Here is a 20,097-nt window from a genome sequence, read left to right as displayed (position 1 = left end):
ACATTTCTCTGGTCAGTCTCTTACTTCTCTAAAAGCATGCACTGAAAATTCAGCCATCATCATAAAATCACCAGCAACGTCTTGAGTCACTGAATGAGGTCAATTTATTGCTAGATCTTGCAATAAATGCACATGACCGTGGATTAAAAAAACATTCTGAAATGTTTCGTTATTAAATAAGGTGAGGACTGTTTATCTATGAATTAGGCAATGCACTCTGATTTTGAAGGCAAAACTCTATTTGTCTCTCTGTGTCTGCCATACAGGAAGGTGTTCTTCACTGACTATGGGCAGATTCCTAAGGTGGAACGCTGTGACATGGATGGCCAGAACCGCACCAAGTTAGTGGACAGCAAGATTGTCTTCCCCCACGGCATCACGCTGGACTTGGTCAGCCGGCTGGTCTACTGGGCCGACGCCTACCTGGACTACATCGAGGTGGTGGACTACGAGGGCAGGAACCGACACACCATCATTCAGGGCTTACTGGTGAGTGACGCGCACACACACACACACACACACACTTGTTATATGAAGGCTTTGGCAGGCGTTTTGGGAGCCCCATCCATCCTCACTGTGGTGCTCCATCTTTCTCTCTGATTGCCCTGCTCTGGGTGTCCTCTCTTGCCTCTCACGTCCGTCCCCCCCTCCCCCCAGCCCCAAGTCCCTGGACAGCACTCTCAAGTCTGCGGCCAGGTCTCTGCAGCCCCTTTTGCTCGCCCGGCTGCCCCCATCACCACAGCTGTCAATCAGCCTCCCCTGGCCCATTTCTCAAAGCCACGGCCATGAGCGCCGGCCGTTAAACGTCCCGTCTGCGAAGAGGCCGAGAGAAAGTGCCCCTGCTGCTGGCCCTTGCCATCCATCCATCCTGGTGCCAGGTGCTGGGCCTGTGGGGAGTCTGCTGGGTCTCCTGGGCTCGTTTTAGGTGGTGCTCAGTCTGTGGTGTCAAGGCCAGAGGTGTGTGTGTGTGTGTGTGTGTGTGTGTGTGTGTGTGTGTGTGTGTGTGTGTGTGTGTGTGTGTGTGTGTGTGTGTGTGTGTGTGTGTGTGTGTGTGTGTGTGTGTGTGTGTGTGTGTGTGTGTGTGTGTGTGTGTGTGTGTGTGTGTGTGTGTGTGTGTGTGTGTGCGTGCGCTGGGAAGATTTGTGGCTGTGATGTGCTAAAGCAGTATGTCTCTGGTCTGCTCCTCTGTCAGACTGGGCCCTGGGCTCACACTTCTGTCCCAGTAATGAGCCTAATGAAAGCAGCGAGCCTAAGGCAGCATCCATGTTTAGAAGAACCCATTGGTCATTAGTCTCACTGTTGCTCTCCCTCTCTAACTCTCTCTTTTTCTCTCTGTCTCTCTCTCTCTTTCTTTCTTTCTCTCTCTCTCTCTCTGTCTTTCTTTCTTTCTCTCTCTTTCTCTCTCTCTCTCTCTGTCTTTCTTTCTCTCTCTCTCTCTCTCTCTCTCTCTCTCCCCCTCTCCCTCTCCCACATATACACCCTCTTTGATTCTCTCTCAGACACATTCTGTCATTGAGACGTAGACTGTTATGAAACAAAACTGTTTTCTGTTTGCCATTTGGGCTGCGCTGTTTTGGCAGTGGGTCAGCCCGTAGCCAGCCGTGGGGCTACGCTTTTCATCAGTCTCTTTAAAACCAATTACTCTGTGACTGCTGAATGCCCCCAAGCACACTGTGGAAGTGTTACGAATGATTCTGATGAGATTTCGCAAATCACAATGGGTGGCTGTGTCAGGGTCAGAAAGAGACAGAGGAAGTGAATGTCCAGTAAGGAAAGTGATTACTTTACATTTTCACATGTCAGATTGGTCCACAAAGTTACCACACAGTGGTCAAAACTGTGTCAGCTCCGTAGCAGAGCACAGCATGCTTTAGACGAAGAGAGTCTTTTTTTTGCAGTGATTGCTGTGATTGCACACAGTACTTTGTGGAACTTTTGGAATGAATCCATGGCAAGCAGAGTTGCGCTTGGATGGAGTCCACATTTGAAAATCAGTTTTCAATTAGTTTAATGGTGTGTCTAGGGACCAAAGAATGTAAGTGCTCTGTGTAATTTTGACCTTGCAAAAATTTCCACTCAAACAGTACTTTCTAAGCACACCCTTTTCTCTTTGTCTTTTTTGCCCACTGGTCAGATTGAGCACCTGTATGGCCTGACTGTGTTCGAGAACTACCTGTATGCCACCAACTCGGACAACGCCAACATGCAGCCCAAGACCAGTGTTATCCGCGTCAACCGCTTCAACCGGTCAGACTTCCATGTGGTGACCCGAGTGGACAAGGGAGGTGCCCTCCACGTTTACCACCAGAGACGCCAGCCTCCAGGTACCCACATAAGCCACGTCACTGCAGACAAGCGGGCCAGAAAACAGGGCGTCGTCATTACATACGACGATTCTTGTTCGGGTCACTGTGTTGGGACTGACTTGCACTCTTGCTTCCTCCTAATCACAATCCTAATCTTCCTCCTTTCTTTTTTTCCCCTCTTTTCCTTTTTGTCTCTTGTCTCCTTTTCTCCTTCCTCTTCTCCTTGTCTCCTTCCTTGTCTCCTTCTCTCCTTCCTCTTCTCCTTGTCTCCTTCCTCGTCTCCTTCTCTCCTTCCTCTCTCTCCTTGTCTCCTTCCTCGTCTCCTTCTCTCCTTCCTCTTCTCCTTGTCTCTCCTTGTCTCCTTCCTCATCTCCTTCTCTCCTTCCTCATCTCCTTGTCTCCTTCCTCGTCTCCTTCTCTCCTTCCTCTTCTCCTTGTCTCTCCTTGTCTCCTTCCTCATCTCCTTGTCTCCTTCCTCATCTCCTTGTCTCCTTCCTCTTCTCCTTGTCTCTCCTTCTCTCCCTGTCCTGTGGTGCTCTCTGTTGGCAGTGCGGAGTCACGCGTGCGCCCCCGATCAGCACGAGAAGCCCGGCGGCTGCTCGGACATGTGCCTGCTGGGCAACAGCCACAAGACGCGCACCTGCCGCTGCCGCTCTGGCTTCAGCCTGGGCAGCGACGGCAAGTCCTGCAAGAGTGAGTCCCTCACCGGCGCACATACATCACACACCCGCAAACACACCCGCACCCGCAATGCACTCCAGAGCAGATATTGGATCACTAACAAAATTATGCGATAGAAGTGATTAGTGAATACTAATGTACATTTATTACATAGAAGTGATTTAACATTACATTTTCATATGATATGTGTGTTCTTATCTTTATATTTGATTCTATCCATCAACATTGCTTTGTCTGTCATTTGCTCTCTCCATGTCACAACTTTCTAATAAAGGTCATGAGTTATTGAGTTATTCTGCCTGAAGCAGTTATATTAGGAATATCCTGTGGAGGACCATACTTTGACAAGAAAATACTGAAGGATGTATATGTATTATATAGACCTATTATCTTAATTCCTTGGGGGTAGCCACATGACATAGCCATGAGGATCACATGTTATGTCCAAGAAGTATCCATGTATTGGCATCATACAAGTGCAAAACAATCAATATAGCCTCTGTCTGGTGCTGACTTTGCCCAGACTTGTTGTGATCATAATATTGAGATTCAGGAAGATGATCCAGTGCAAGATGAGTAACTTGTAGGTTGCTCACACACCCTAGAGTGGTGAGGGAGACGCAGATGAGATCAGAAAGGGGAGACCAGGAGCCTGAGCAGGGGACTGGAAACACTGTGTGGGAAATGTAGAGAATTCTCTGGTATGTGAACCTGCTCAGGCTGCCAGACCGTGTTATCTGATGGTAGTTTTGTCCTTCACAGAACCGGACCATGAGTTGTTTCTGGTGTATGGGAAGGGGAGGCCCGGCATCATCCGTGGCATGGACCTGAACGCCAAGGTGCCGGACGAGTACATGATCCCCATCGAGAACCTGATGAACCCGCGGGCCCTGGACTTCCACGCCGAGACCGAGTTCATCTACTTTGCGGACGCCACCAACTACTTGATCGGCCGCCAGAAGATCGATGGCACGAGGAGGGAAACTATAATTAAGCAAGGTAAGATAAGCCAGACCAGCGTCCGAGGGCCTTGGTGAAGGACAGCCGGGCCGGACTGGGCTGAGTGCTTGATTAAAGAAGGAAGCCTCCACGTCTGAATGGAAGCGAGATTCGATGAGGAGATTGTTAGCGAGACGTGACTGCAAAGAGCTCTGGCACAGAGGGAGTATCAGATAGGACGCAGGGTAGGAATTGATTTCAAGTGACCGCAATAAAAAGGAAAAAGGGAAAACGGTCTGGAAAGCACTTCCTCCTGGAGTGCAGGTAATATCTGATGGAGGGTAAATGCTAGCGGTGGGCTCAAAAGGACATCTATAGTAAAATCAGTGGAGCCAGAGGGAAGGGAGCCCAGAAATGAAACACCTCAGTGTGCCTTTGAATCGCGGATGCTGCTGGGATGACTCAGAAGGCCCTGGCTCTCCGCACTGCAGATCTAAGCAGGGCTAAGAGCTGCTGAGATTCACCCGTTAATAGTTCCATGACTTCTCAGTGTGTTTCTGTCTCTGCTTTATTTTTCTCCTGGTCACAGGGATCCACACAGTGGAGGGGGTAGCCGTGGACTGGATGGGCAAGAATCTGTACTGGACCGACGACGGGCCCAAGAAGACCATCAATGTGGCCCGGCTGGAGAAGTCCTCTCAGACGCGCAAGACCCTGATTGAGGGTGGGATGACCCACCCGAGAGCCATCGTGGTGGACCCTCAGAACGGGTGAGAGACCAGACCACAGCAGCTCACCTCCTCCAGGAGTCTTCATGTCATAACATGGAATCCATTCAGTTCTGTCTGTGCATCGACCCATGATACTTTAAATGAACCAGGCGCTTTTAATCATGTCATAATCATCAACGTGCAGTATCTTCTAATGTTGCATTCCCCCACATGCATGTAAATATAAATCTTAGGCATATTAGCAATATATTCTTTTTGCAAACAGATGTTTAAAAAGGGACTCGTAGCACCCAATGAATATTTATGGCTCTTTTTCCCTTGAGAAAGGAGCTCCGTGTGGTCCTGAACTAGACCTCTTGAGCTGATCTGTACTGACCTGAGCTGCTGGGTCATGTTCCAGGTGGATGTACTGGACTGACTGGGAGGAGGAGCCCACGGGGACCGACCGCGGCAGCATCAAGAGGGCCTGGATGGACGGCACCAACCCTGGCGTCTTCCTCACCGGCAAGACAGTGCTGTGGCCCAACGGCCTCACGCTGGACATCCCGCAGGGCATCCTCTACTGGGTGGACGCCTACTATGACCGCATCGAGATGGTGTTCATCAACACCACAGAGCGCAAGGTCAGACAGGGAGTTCCGTTACATATTACGCATGAATTGGAAACTATTTTGTATTAATTAGAATTGTTGACCAATATAATAGTTTGTTTAGATACTGGTTGGATTGGGTGGAACCACAATGTTAAGTTTATAGAAGCATGCATTCATACAGTAGATGATCATGTATGATGATGAACATGTATGAGAAACTTTGGTTCTGGTTTAGACTGTGTATGATGGACCGGAGTTGGCCCACGCCTTTGGCTTGAGCCACTACAAAAACTTCCTGTTCTGGAACGAGTACCGAGGTGGAGAAATCTACAAGGTCAATCGGGACACCAAGAACGTCACCCTCCTGCGAGTAGAGCGGCCGCCCATCTATGAGATCCGCACTTATGACGCTCAACAGCAACAAGGTGACCGCAGTAATAAGCCCTCAACTGATCTTTAGGCTGGTATCACATTAGCCAGCGGCAAGCGACAGGTTTCCTATTGTCCTCTATGGTTCGGCAGCGGAACGCTAGGGTTGAACAAGCTGAGCGTTGAACTTGGTTCAACTTTCAAAGCGCAACGTGAGCGTATTCAGTTGACAAACCGTTTGTGTTGCTTAGGAATGAGACAAAACTTATTATGGTCTGAGCGTTGCGTTACGTTTGCCGCTGCCGCTTGCTTATGTGATCCTCGCCTTATAGTGCCTTTTTCCTCTGGCATGGTATTAATGACCATTTCAGTAGAGTCCTGGCCATTACCTGTCCTGATTATTTAAAGAGCACAGTTGCATGTCTGTCTGAGAGATCTTAGCCCTTGACTGAAATAGTGTGCTTCCTCAATAGGTTCCAACAAGTGTCGTGTCAATAATGGTGGCTGCAGCAGTCTGTGTCTGGCAATTCCCAACGACAGGACGTGTCACTGTCCAGATGACCAGATCCTGGAACCCTACAATAACACCTGCCATGGTGAGTAGGCGACTTGTCACCCAACAAATGGCAGGAGAGAGTAAAATATCTCACTGATGGAGAATTAGCCGCCGTCTCTCGTCCCTCCGGGCCACTGTCGGTCTGACCTCTCTGCCCCCTCTCCTCTCCCAGCCAACCCGTCTTACCAGCCTCCGCCTCAGTGTCAGCCTGGGGAGTTCGCCTGCGAGAACAGCCGCTGCATCCAGGAGCGCTGGAAGTGCGATGGAGACAACGACTGTCTGGACAACAGTGACGAGTCGCCGGACCTCTGCCGTGAGTGGGACGATGCCTTTCCGTTGCCGCCGACGCTGCAGCAGACCGAGGCAGCTTAGGCTTGACCTTTCAATTCATATTTTAGTGCATTCAGTCTCCGCCAACTTTTCTCCCAGAGCCCATTGTTCGCCGTCAGATTATGTGATTTTGAAACCATATGGTTGCCTCTCTCTCTCTCTGTCCTTTTGTCTGTCCGTCTTGCACTCACATACACACATTTATTTTAATCCTTCAGTGTGGGATGAGGCAGTTGTGCTTACAGCAAAACTATTTAAAAATGAGACGACGACAACAGCCTGTGGGGAGTAAAAGCAATAAACAATGACAAGGACGGTTTATTTATAAAGACGGGGACATTTGAGCCAGACAAAAGCTTATGTGTCTGTCTGACTGTTTCCAGACCAGCACACCTGCCCTTCAGACCGCTTCAAGTGTGACAACAACCGCTGCATCCCTCTGCGCTGGGTCTGCGATGGAGACAACGACTGTGGCAACAATGAAGACGAGTCTAACACCACCTGCTCAGGTGCACTCCTCCTCCACGATCACAGAAAATACTCACAAGTCACCTTATTAAGCTGGGGTGCCTTTCCCAAAACCATAGTTGCTAACCTGTTAGCAACTTATTTGGTTGGCAATGGGAATTTGCATTGCAACCTACAAAGTTGCTAACTTAGTTAGCAACTATGGTTTTGGGAAACGCGCCCCCTGGATGGGAACCCAGTGACTGACTGCTGTGCCTAAATGTGATGGGTGATATCCCCTCCACCCACTCCTGACCTTTAACCCCGCCGCTCCCTCCCCCTCCAGCTCGTACGTGCCCACCCAACCAGTTTGCCTGTGCCAGTGGCCGCTGCATCCCCCAGTCCTGGACCTGTGACCTGGACGACGACTGTGGAGATCGCTCGGATGAGCCTGCCTCATGTGGTCAGTGGCTAATCTCTGATGTACAAGCTCACTCACACAGCACAAATATTATTACATTTGAAGACATGAGACCCAGAAACCTCAGAGATATAATGTGAAGTCCTGTGTGCGTGTGTGCGTGTGTGCGTGTGTGCGTGTGTGCGTGTGTGCGTGTGTGCGTGCGTGCGTGCGTGCGCGTGCGTGTTTACCCATATTTGATTGAAATGGGCTTTTGCTGTGTCCACAGCCTACCCGACCTGCTTCCCCCTCACCCAGTTCACCTGTAACAATGGCCGCTGCATCAACATCAACTGGCGCTGTGACAACGGTGCGTGTGCTGGCCACCTTATTCCAACGATCACTTAACTTAGTTTTATTATTATATCTGCATCTTTGATTCACTTTAACTTTGATTCACTTCATTTTTATTTTAACTGTCTACTCGTGTGTGTGTGTGTGTGTGTGTGTGTGTGTGTGATGATGCACAGACAACGACTGTGGAGACAACAGTGATGAGGCAGGCTGCACTCACTCCTGCTCGGGGGTGCAGTTCAAGTGCAACAGCGGTCGCTGCATCCCAGAGTACTGGACCTGTGACGGTGACAATGACTGTGCAGACCACAGCGACGAGACGCACGCCAACTGCACCAACCAAGGTGAGACGCTGCTGAGACTGTGCCCAGATCAGGATGTCTGCAGTCTCACCTTCATTAGTCCGAAGGGCTCAGGAGCACAGAATTCACTGCCTTTAGAGTTTCACTACCGGAATACAAATTCTTAAGTAATTGTTTGTGATGTTCTCCACCCCCAGAAATAGTTCCAATGAAGTCTTGGGTGTTAAGAGAAGCTTGTTTACGTTGCATATTAATTTGTACCTTGCTACTCATCCGAATCTATTTGCTCCCTCTTCTCACTTGCAAACTGTGAAATGTAATGTTATTACAAAATATTTAAATTACATTAAGTTGTTGGAATGGAATAGGAAACATGGAGTGATTATTAGCGGTAAAGAGGTGGAGTGGTGGGGTTGTGTGACAGGATAGCCCCACTCATGGAATGCCTTGTCCAGCCAGATCCCAGGATCCCAAGCATATATGGGTCGGAGTGCCCATCTGAGTTTGATTCCGATCAGTCATCCTTTGCCCATACTGTTCCTATTTTCCCCACTCTACTCGGAATGAAAGAGAAAAGTCCCAAATTGTTCTGCTGAGACTAATGGATAATGGGTTCATAGTTCTTGTAATCCTCGCTAAAGTACATTAAAAAGTCTACTTATTGTTGTTTGACTATCAAGAGACTATTGAGACACCATCTATTAAAGTGTTGACAGACTTTAAAGACCAACATGAACAAAAAAAAAGTGAGTTGTAAGTGTTTGCCCACATAGTAAGCAACGTTAGGATAATATTAGTGTAATTTTCACACCTGCTGACTGGGAAAACACGTAGTTTCTGGAAACGCAGGCCCTTGTGCCAGCACGTCTGTGCACACCGCGCAGTTAAGCGTCTAAATGTAAACCGGAGCGCTGAGTGCTGATGTGCTTGAGATGCCACAGGTTCACCAGATGTGGTCTGCCAAGCCCTCTCTGCATTTCTCCCTCAACCGCACTCAACAATGGGGCTCTTTTCTAGCTTGCGAAAGCCTCCGCTTGCCAGGAAATGTTAGTGTTTACCACATGGAGTTGTACAGCATTTTTAGCGTTGTTTTATTGATTCCATGTTGAAATGGGGGGGGGGGGGGGGCATCTACAGGCCCCGACGATGGCAGTGGAGTTAGTTAGGGGTTTGGATCCGGCGAAGACGGGCGGCGAGCCAAGCTGAGGGCCTGTGCTCGTCAAACAAACAAGGGCCGCGGGGTTACATGGGGACTCGGCGACGGAGAGACCGGGCGTCTGGCTGCAACTGCGCCTGGGCTTTTTAGTGAGCCCAGTCACTGTGGTGCCCTCTGAGAGTTTTCCCCGCACGCAATGCCCCAAACCAGCCTGGCACCGCTCGCACCACTCAGCCTCCCCCGTGTCCCCAGACAGGGCCTGGGCGGCCATCACCAGAACAGAGGCCTGCAGGGGAGGGAGGCTGACGCCGTCGCCGTCAAAACGCTCTCCATCTGGAAGTCATCTGGGGCTCGGAGAGCATGAAATGCGGGGAGTTGGCTGGTGCCTGAGATGTGGAGGCGCCTGGTGCCAAGCGCCAGCACCTTTTAGCCTTTCGCCCAGTGCCAACATATGACCTTTTCTGTGAATGAGGGGGAGACCATCGTTACTGCCCCTCCAGTCCTCCATCGGCCCTAATGGCCACACGCCCTCGCTGTGTTGGGGCGCATGGGAAACTAAGTTTGCACAGTGTTTGGCTTGGCCTCTGCCCTCCTCCTCCTCCTCTCCTGCTTGTTTCTGACACTTGTTCTCCAGGATGACGTCAAATATGGCTGCTGGCTAGCTCATTAGTGTTAGCGCTGCTGGCCGCCACTGCCATTCAGCTAGTAGCTGGCCCTCACTGTTCCACCACCGTTCTCACGGTCTGACACAGACTTTCCCTCCCTCCCTCTCCCTCCCTCCCTCCCTCTCTTCGCTCTCTTCCCTCCCTCCCTCCCCCTCTCTCTCTCCCTCCCTCTCTCTCCCTCCCTCCCTCCCTCTCTTCCCTCTCTCCTTCCTTCCCTCCCTCCCTCTCTTCCCTCTCTTCCAGCCACCCGCCCTCCCGGTGGCTGCCACACTGATGAGTTCCAGTGCCGCATGGACGGCCTGTGCATCCCCATGCGCTGGCGCTGTGATGGAGACACCGACTGCATGGACCTGAGCGACGAGAAGAACTGCGAGGGGGTCACGCACATGTGCGACCCCGGGGCCAAGTTTGGCTGCAAAGACTCTGGTTAGTTGGGACTGCGTTTGCCTGTGTCTCTATATTGAGAAGATTGCAGTGAGGACGGTTCACATCACAGCCTGCATTAAAAGACACCTTTTAAAGTTATTTGAATCCAGCAACACTTAATGTTCAAAAAACAAACTATTAAACCAGTGTCCTAGATGTAGGAAAGAAAAGCTTTTCTCTTTGAATGTTATTGACCTGTCTGTGGATAGTGTTTGTCATAAATGAGATCATGATTATGTAGTAGAGACCTTACCGCCTACAATTTACAATATCAGGCAATACTGTCACTTGGTCCTTATGTAAACTTTTCATTTTCTCTCTCTCTCTCTCTCTCTCTCTCTCTCTCTCTCTCCCCCCCCACACACACACACACACACACTCAGCTCGCTGCATCAGTAAGACCTGGGTGTGTGATGGGGACAGTGACTGCGAGGACAACTCGGACGAGGAGAACTGTGAGCCGCTGGGGTGCACGGCATTACACCACGTGGTGTGTGCCAACAACGACACCATCTGCCTGCCCCCCGAAAAGCTGTGTAACAACGTCAACGACTGCCCTGATGGCTCTGATGAGGAGCTCTGTGGTAAGTAACGCACACACACACACACACACACACACACACACACACACACACACACACACACACACACACTTAAGCCATCAGGCCATAAATACTCTTAACACATATAATCACTGACATGCATGCTCACTGAATCAGTCACCCGTCCTGTAAGAAAACTCGGGGGGACCCTGAAATCAAAGTAACACTAGGCATGCAGACATGAGCTGGAGTAATACATTCTCTGCCCATTCCCTGATTAATTACGGTGCTGCTCCCCTCACTCTCCCACTCACTGCCAGCATGCTCCCTGCAGTGAGCTCCTCTGGAGAATATACAGTGCCCGCATACCACACTACACACTTATCATTCTGTACACTCAATCTGCCTGTTCCTCCTCTTCCTCCGTGCCTACTCAATCCTTCTGTATCTCTCTCTCTCTCTCTCTCTCTCTCCCACACTCTTGCTCTTTCTCACTCTCTCTCTCTCTCTCTGTCTCTCTGTCTCTCTGTCTCTCTGTCTTTGCAGATTTGTGTTTGTTGAGTGGGTGCAGTCACAACTGCAGCATAGCGCCTGGGGAGGGCATCATGTGTCTGTGCCCCGTGGGCATGGAGGTGGGCCTGGACAACAAGACGTGCCAGATCCAGAGCTTCTGCGCCAAGCACCTCAAGTGCAGCCAGCGCTGCATCCAGGACAAGTTCAACGTCAAGTGTGCCTGCTACGAGGGCTGGGCACTGGACACGGACAAGGAGAGCTGCTACAGCACGGGTGAGATGGGGGGGGGGGGAAAGAGGGAGGAAAAGAGAGAGAGAGAAGATGGGAAAGGGAAAGAGAAAAAGGGATGAAAAGTATAAGTATAAAGGGCTGGAGAAGATTGTGGAAGACGAGATGACAGAAGGGAATATTATCAAAGAACTTTCCAGAAGCTCTACATCTTGTTCAGTACATTTTAGTTCACTGGGTTCTTTTATTCCTGCTGTTGTTGCTCTCAACAGTGTATCTCAAACATCAAATACAATTCAGAAAAGTCTCTTGGAAAGATTTTCAAAATGCTTCAAAAAAAGTAAAATGATGCAACACTCGCTCCATCTTGTGTTGGCATACATTATTCATATGCTCTCGTTTCCCTAAGTTTGTATTCTTACTTTGTTTCCCTACTTGAGTTTTCTCAGTTCTTCAGTTCAGCAGCCTGTGGCATCAGTCTGTCCTTCTCTCTCTCTCTCTTTTTTTTTTTTTTTTATATAAAAGTATATATTTTTTAAAAGTATATTTTGGGCTTTTTTGCCTTTATTTGGATAGGACAGTGAAGACAGACAGGAAGCAAGTGGGAGAGAGAGAGATGGGGTGGGATCGGGAAATGACCGCAGGAGAGAGAGATGGGGTGGGATCGGGAAATGACCGCAGGTTGGATTCGAACCTGGGTCCCCATGGGCACTCGGACCCGTATATGGTACGGGCGCTGTAGCCTACTGCCCCTTCCCCTTGGGGATCAATAAAGTATCTATCTATCACAGCACCTCCCCTTCTCTCTCTGAACCATCCCTTCATTACCACGCTGTCACATTCCTCACTCTTCCACAACTCCTGCCATCTATCCCTCTCTCCCTCTGTAGTCTTTCATCTCTGATCCCCCTCTTTTCTTCTCGTCCTCTCCTCACTCCCACAGACCCGTTCAAGCCATTCATCATCTTCTCCAACCGGCACGAGATCCGACGCATTGACCTGCACAAGGGCGAGTTCAGCGTGCTGGTGCCGGGCCTGAGGAATACCATCGCTCTGGACTTCCACTTCAATGAGAGCATGCTCTACTGGACCGACGTGGTGGAGGACAAGATCTACCGCGGAACACTGTCCGAAAACGGCGGTAAGGCATTCCTGCTTTTCCCAGCACACGGGATTTGGAGCAAGGCTCTGATTTAATTTTTTCCATATTATTATATTTTTTTTCTTTTGGTTTTGCCTGCCAAAGAAGCTTCAGGAATTGGGAGCAGGGTTCTCTGAATTCTTTTGCCTGCCAAAAGAGGCTATTGAAAACTAATGGGCCCGGCCTGTCGTTAACTGTTCACAATAACTGTGAAGTAACCGTGCCATTCATTGTGAGGCTGCTGACATTAGCCATCTCTTTGTATGCGTGCACATTTATGTAAAAGTTTCCTCAGTTCAGCGTTGCGTAACGGCATAATACCTATAAATTGCACGGCTCGGTAATCCCCCTCTCCCCTCCCCCGCGCCTGCCATTTTGGTTCTCTGTGGTCAGGTGGGTGTCGGCCCGTTTCATTGTCTTCTCGGAGAGCAGTGCCCTGCTTCTCTCAGGGCAGCGTTGCGTGGCGGTGCCCTCTTGCCCGCCACGGATGTGCTGCCCTCTCGGGAGCTCAGCCGAGAGGAGAGGAGAGGAGAGAGGGGGATGGACGAGAGGAGAGGAGAGAGGGAGCTCAGCCGAGAGGAGAGGAGAGAGGGAGCTCAGCCGAGAGGAGAGAGGGAGCTCAGCCGAGAGGAGAGGAGAGAGGGGGATGGACGAGAGGAGAGGAGAGAGGGAGCTCAGCTGAGAGGAGAGGAGAGAGGGAGCTCAGCCGAGAGGAGAGGAGAGAGGGAGCTCAGCCGAGAGGAGAGGAGAGAGGGAGCTCAGCCGAGAGGAGAGGAGAGGAGAGGAGAGAGGGGGATGGACGAGAGGAGAGGAGAGAGAGAGCTCAGCCGAGAGGAGAGGAGAGAGGGAGCTCAGCCGAGAGGAGAGGAGAGAGGGAGCTCAGCCGAGAGGAGAGGAGAGGAGAGAGGGGGATGGACGAGAGGAGAAGAGAGAGGGAGCTCAGCCGAGAGGAGAGGAGAGGAGAGGAGGATGGACGAGAGGAGAGGAGAGGAGAGAGGGGAATGGACGAGAGGAGAGGAGAGGAGAGGAGAGGAGGATGGACGAGAGGAGAGGAGAGGAGAGGAGAGAGGGAGCTCAGAGGAGAGGAGAGGAGAGGAGAGGAGGATGGACGAGAGGAGAGGAGAGGAGAGGAGAGGAGAGGAGGATGGACGAGAGGAGAGGAGAGGAGAGGAGGATGGACGAGAGGAGAGGAGAGGAGAGGAGAGGAGGATGGACGAGAGGAGAGGAGAGGAGAGGAGAGGAGAGGAGAGGAGAGGAGAGGAGGATGGACGAGAGGAGAGGAGAGGAGAGGAGAGGAGAGGAGAGGAGAGGAGAGGAGAGGAGAGAGGGAGCTCAGCCGAGAGGAGAGGAGAGGAGAGGAGAGGAGAGGAGAGGAGGATGGACGAGAGGAGAGGAGAGGAGAGGAGAGGAGAGGAGAGGAGGATGGACGAGAGGAGAGGAGAGGAGAGGAGAGGAGGAGGAGGAGAGAGGAGGAGAGGAGAGAGGAGAGGAGGATGGACGAGAGAGGAGGAGAGAGAGAGAGAGGAGAGGAGAGGAGAGAGGAGAGGACGAGAGAGATGACGAGATGGAGGGCAGGATGGGAGCTGGACGAGCGCTCGTTGTCCTCTTTCTTTTCTCTCTCCACTCGCTCAGGCTTTAAGCTGCTGCAGGAGAGTCTGTATAAAGGGCTATAGATTATATAGTACATGAACGTAAATAACTATAAGCAGCATATTGTATAGTAACATCTACACTGTACTACACGCCCATTCAGATGTAGTTTTTCTTCCTTCCAGTTTCTTTGTCTTCCCCCTCTTGTTTTTCTCTCCCTCCCTCACATACAGCCACACACACACACACACCATGTACACACACACACACCATGTACACACACACACACCATGTACACACACACACACCATGTACACACACATACACACCATGTACACACACACACACCATGTACACACACATACACACCATGTACACACACACACACCATGTACACACACACACACCATGTACACACACACACACCATGTACACACACACACACACCATGTACACACACACACACACCATGTACACACACCATGTACACACACACACACATACACACCATGTACACACACATACACACCATGTACACACACACACACACCATGTACACACACACACACACCATGTACACACACATACACACCATGTACACACACATACACACCATGTACACACACACACACACCATGTACACACACATACACTATGTACACACACACACACCATGTACACACACACACACCATGTACACACACATACACACCATGTACACACACACACACACCATGTACACACACACACACACCATGTACACACACACACACCATGTACACACACACACACCATGTACACACACACACACACCATGTACACACACACACACACCATGTACACACACATACACACCATGTACACACACATACACACCATGTACACACACATACACTACACACCATGTACACACACATACACTACACACCATGTACACACACATACACACCATGTACACACACATACACACCATGTACACACACATACACACCATGTACACACACATACACACCATGTACACACACATACACTACACACCATGTACACACACTACACACCATGTACACACACATACACACCATGTACACACACATACACACCATGTACACACACATACACTACACACCATGTACACACACATACACACCATGTACACACACATACACACCATGTACACACACATACACTACACACCATGTACACACACATACACACCATGTACACACACATACACTACACACCATGTACACACACATACACACCATGTACACACACATACACACCATGTAAACACACACTACACACCATGTACACACACACACATACACACCATGTACACACACATACACACCAGCTAGTAGAGCCGTCCCTGCTGCTCCCCATTTAAGGCTTCTTGGAATCTACTAGAAGAAAAAGAACTTCGGCCAGACATGGCTGCCAACATCCCCACAAAACATCCTCCTCCTCTTTCTCCTCCTCCCCCTCCTCCTCCTCCTCCTCCTCCTCCTACTCCTCCTCCTCAATCTCCTCATCTGGCCTCCCGTAAAGCACAGCCAGAGTCCTGTTTAGCTAAACAGAGCTGGAGAAGCCAGCAGGCCTCTTCTCAAGCATGCCTGGACAGGCTCGATCCTCCTACTGGGATCTTCATGTGTTAGGTTTGGCCATGAATGGACCCCAGAGTGTTTTTCAGGAAAGCAGCAGGATGAATAGAAGCATGCAAGAAGAGTTCCTAAACCAAAAGTCACCACATTTTTTAGGGAATTGCACACTCACACATGAGCATCTCATTATGACTGTGGCAGAAGGCCTTCTTGGTTTGCGGGTTGTCACCGAACTGAAGAAAGAAAGCTCGCAGTGTTGTTGCATTCGTCAGTGGGATTCCCTCCCATGTGCTTCGTGGTTAGCCTGAGGGATCTCCCTCCTCTGTGGGTGGCACTCGGGATGCGTCGCGTTTGGCCAAAGACTCCTGTCCTGAGGCCCCGTTATAAAGGATCTGTCTTCGATTGGGTGTCCTCATGTGTTGTTTTGTAGAGTGGTATTGGCTTGTGTGGTGTGGCATGTATGACTGTGTGTCATCAAGATATCTATGGCATTCACCCAACACATGTAATTATCTTCCTGATGATCTGGGCCGTGCCTATTCTTGTAATGTGCATTTTGAGGTGCACATTCTTCTAGCTAGTAGAACCCACATCGTGGGTTCCCAATTGCAGATACTGTGCATGTGGATCCATGTTTTTATGTCAAAAGAAAGCCTATAGAACCATTATGCCATACTGGCAACACTTGTCATGGGACTGAACAATCATGGTAATAACAGCACTTCCTCTCTCCTCCTAACCTCCCAGCCCTGACCAGTTTTGAGGTGGTGATCCAGTATGCTAATAACAGCACTTCCTCTCTCCTCCCTAACCTCCCAGCCCTGACCTAGTTTTGAGGTGGTGATCCAGTATGGCTTGGCTACTCCTGAGGGTCTTGGCTGTGGACTGGATTGCCGGGAACATCTACTGGGTGGAGAGTAACCTGGACCAGATCGAGGTGGCCAAGCTGGACGGCACCATGAGGACCACCCTGCTCGCTGGAGAAGTGGAGCACCCTCGGGCCATCGCTCTGGACCCCAGAGAAGGGCAAGCGCATCTTTATGTCTCCAAAAATATTCAGTTTGATTCAGTTCCATATATAATTATATATAATATTAAATGTAATATCTTGAATTTCCCCTTGGGGATCAATAAAGTATCTATCTATCTCTATCTCTCTCTCTCTATCTCTATCTCTATCTCTATCTCTCTCTCTCTCTATCTCTCTCTCTCTCTATCTATCTATCTATCTAATTGCTGTGAACAATATACACTGTATTATGACACCCTATAGAAATGAATATGAGCTTCTTCCAACATACCCCACATGTCTCTGAGTCCACTAGCGTGCGTGGGAGGAGCTGGAAATCCATTTGGTCTGACCCATCACGGGACTCACAGTGGCCTGGCTTACTTGAGCCCTCTGGGGTGCTGTATTCTGCAATGCGGAACTATGCATATTAGCACTTTTATGCTGACGATTACAACTGATATTAGACATTGAAATTGCTAATCTCCCCACATGGGGTCCTTTGATAATGTTAGCATAACCCAGCAGGGAGTGCAATATTATGATTTAGCCATGTGGCAGTCATGTCATAATGAATGCTAGCACAGAAACCCTGCTAGCCTCCTGCAGTGGGGGAATGATGCTAATGTTCGTTGAGCCCCCATGTGAGTCACCTTCAGCTGTCCTTTATCGTGTGTTCACTCACTTGTCTCCATAATCCATCCATCCATTTATTTATTTATTTATTTATTTATTTATTTATTTATTTATTTATTTATTTATTTTTCCCTCCAGGATTCTTTTCTGGACAGACTGGGATGCTAGCTCTCCCAGAATAGAGGCAGCCTCTATGAGTGGGGAAGGCCGCCAAACCATCCACAGGGAAACCGGAAACGGAGGGTGGCCCAATGGACTCACAGTGGATTACTTGGAGAGACGCATCTTATGGATTGACGCAAGGTTATTTGTGAAAAGATCTAAAGGATGCTTGCCTTGTAATTACGGATACTCAAATAAACATGCACGCACTGTGGTGCTAACTGCTCTCCTCCCCTCCCAGGTCAGACGCCATCTATTCTGCCTCCTACGACGGTTCCGGTCTCATCGAGGTCCTCCGGGGACATGAGTACCTGTCGCACCCGTTTGCCGTCACCATGTATGGCGGTGAGGTCTACTGGACTGACTGGCGCACCAACACTCTGGCCAAGGCCAACAAGTGGACGGGCCACGACGTGACCGTGGTCCAGCGCACCAACACGCAGCCCTTCGACCTGCAGGTGTACCACCCGTCCAGACAGCCTCAGGGTGAGTGTCCGGCTCCAGCAGTCCTGTCCTGTCTGGCCCGTCATCCTCCCCAGACACCAGATGGCGCCTCCACAGGCTCATACAGACAATGACTGCAGCAGACTGACCGGAAGCTGCGTTATCCATCACGAACTGAAGCACTCGCACTCGCTGTCTTCCTCTCTCTGGCTCTCATCTCGTCCAGTCTCTTTAACCCTCCCACTTCCCCCAGCTGTCTCTCCACCTCGACTTTTATTCCACTACCTCTCTGTCCACCTCTTTTTTTCCATCTTTCTCTCTTTCTCTCTCTCCCTCCCCCCCTCTCCTTCTCTCTCTCTCTGTCTTTGGCTGTCTGAGCTTCTGGTATCTTATGACCTTTCATAAGTTCTGAGGTTTTCCCAATCCCTGATATTTTCCTTTCATGTGGTTAGAAACCGGGGAAGAGCTGAGACGCTGCGTGGGCGTCTGTGTCTGTGGGCACGTGTGGCGGGGTTGAGGTGGGGGTGTGTCTGTGGGCATGTGTGGCGGGGTTGGGGGGGGGTGTGTCTGTGGGCATGTGTGGTGGGATTGAGGGGGGGGGTGTGTCTGTGGGCATGTGTTGGGGGGGGGGGTCTGTGTCTGTGGGCATGTGGGGGGGGTCTGTGTCTGTGGACATGTGTGGCGGGGTTGGGGGAGGGCTGTGGGCATATGTTTGGGGGGGGGGGGGGTCTGTGTCTGTGGGTATGTGTGGCGGGGTTGGGGGTGGGGGCTGTGTCTGTGGGCATGTGTGGGGGGGTTGGGGGTGGGGGCTGTGTCTGTGGGCATGTGTGGGGGGGTTGGGGGGGTGGTGGTGTCATGGCCATGGTGGTGAGCGCTCGTTGCCATCATGCCGAGCACCGTGCCGGAGCTTGATAAAGACACCACTGAGCCCCTCAGCTGTGTCAGTTACGGCGCAGGCCTGGGAAAAAGGGGCTGTCTGCTTTTCTGAGGAAGCTGTCAGTCATCCAGCAGTCTGCTGTGGGACCGCGAGCATCTCGCCAGAGCCGAGGAGAGGAGAGGAGAGGAGAGGAGCGGAGCCGCCGTGACTGACGGCTCGACCCGGGCGCGCTGACACCAGCTGACAAGGCCTGTCAGAGCCGCGCCGGCTCCCGCGCTCCTTTCTCTCCCTTTCAATCTGGCCATCCCTCCTCCATCCCTCCTCCACCCGCTCAATCTGGCCATCCCTCCTCCATCCCTCCTCCACCCGCTCAATCTGGCCACCCCTCCTCCACCCGCTCAATCTGGCCATCCCTCCTCCACCCGCTCAATCTGGCCATCCCTCCTCCACCCGCTCAATTGAATTAAAGCCAGCGCCGTGCACTTCAGCCCTAATGGGCAATGTACATTTCCTTTGGCCAGGCATGAATAAGGCTCAGAAAAGTACAGTGATGACCGGAAGAGAAATAATGATTTCCTTTTTTCTATTCTATCTTACTCTTCCCTCTCTCTCTCTCTCTCTCTCTCTCTCTCTCTCACTCTCTCGCTCACACATACACACACACACACACACACACACACTTTTCTAAATGTTCATATTAATTTTCTCTTGGTATTCTGGACCTCATTTGCCCAATATGACTCTTAAATCAAAGTCTTCAAGGGTCTATTTTGTTGCCATGTTGGTCCCACCATGGATGTACTTTGCTGACCTGTGTTCTCTATCTCTCTCTCTCTCTCTCACTCACTCACTCACTCACTCACTCACTCACTCACTCACACACACACACACACACACACACACACACACACACACACACACACACACACACACACACACACACACACACACACACACACACACACACACACACACACACACACACACACACACACACACACACACACACACACACACACACACACACACACACACACACTTTTCTAAATGTTCATATTAATTTTCTCTTGGTATTCTGGACCTCATTTGCCCAATATGA

At 50.5% G+C, this 20,097-nt stretch overlaps 1 protein-coding gene and 1 pseudogene across 1 annotated transcript in view; both read left to right on the top strand.

The window, feature by feature from the left end:
* The window catches only part of lrp1ab (low density lipoprotein receptor-related protein 1Ab), a 137,279-nt gene that overhangs the window by 55,460 nt on the left and 61,722 nt on the right, over positions 1-20,097 (top strand). The window contains exons 8-24 of the mRNA XM_076276929.1: positions 267-489; positions 2,135-2,324; positions 2,856-2,999; positions 3,750-3,986; positions 4,516-4,696; positions 5,058-5,280; positions 5,486-5,675; positions 6,093-6,215; positions 6,348-6,488; positions 6,889-7,014; positions 7,299-7,415; positions 7,642-7,722; positions 7,883-8,050; positions 10,073-10,255; positions 10,639-10,839; positions 11,344-11,583; positions 12,482-12,679. Of these exons, the coding sequence (XP_076133044.1) occupies positions 267-489; positions 2,135-2,324; positions 2,856-2,999; positions 3,750-3,986; positions 4,516-4,696; positions 5,058-5,280; positions 5,486-5,675; positions 6,093-6,215; positions 6,348-6,488; positions 6,889-7,014; positions 7,299-7,415; positions 7,642-7,722; positions 7,883-8,050; positions 10,073-10,255; positions 10,639-10,839; positions 11,344-11,583; positions 12,482-12,679 (2,966 nt within the window). The remainder of the gene's footprint in view (positions 1-266; positions 490-2,134; positions 2,325-2,855; positions 3,000-3,749; positions 3,987-4,515; positions 4,697-5,057; positions 5,281-5,485; positions 5,676-6,092; positions 6,216-6,347; positions 6,489-6,888; positions 7,015-7,298; positions 7,416-7,641; positions 7,723-7,882; positions 8,051-10,072; positions 10,256-10,638; positions 10,840-11,343; positions 11,584-12,481; positions 12,680-20,097) is intronic.
* On the top strand, positions 15,879-18,395 carry LOC143114907 (prolow-density lipoprotein receptor-related protein 1-like; annotated as a pseudogene).

Source organism: Alosa pseudoharengus, unplaced genomic scaffold, assembly GCF_046254945.1.
Source record: "Alosa pseudoharengus isolate Yale_2024_CS ecotype anadromous, Long Island Sound unplaced genomic scaffold, YU_APseudo_1.1 YU_APseudo_1.1_scf_9, whole genome shotgun sequence".
Lineage (NCBI taxonomy): Eukaryota > Metazoa > Chordata > Actinopteri > Clupeiformes > Clupeidae > Alosa > Alosa pseudoharengus.
Note: the sequence above shows the minus strand (reverse complement) of the source record. Positions and strands in the feature narration are given on the sequence as shown.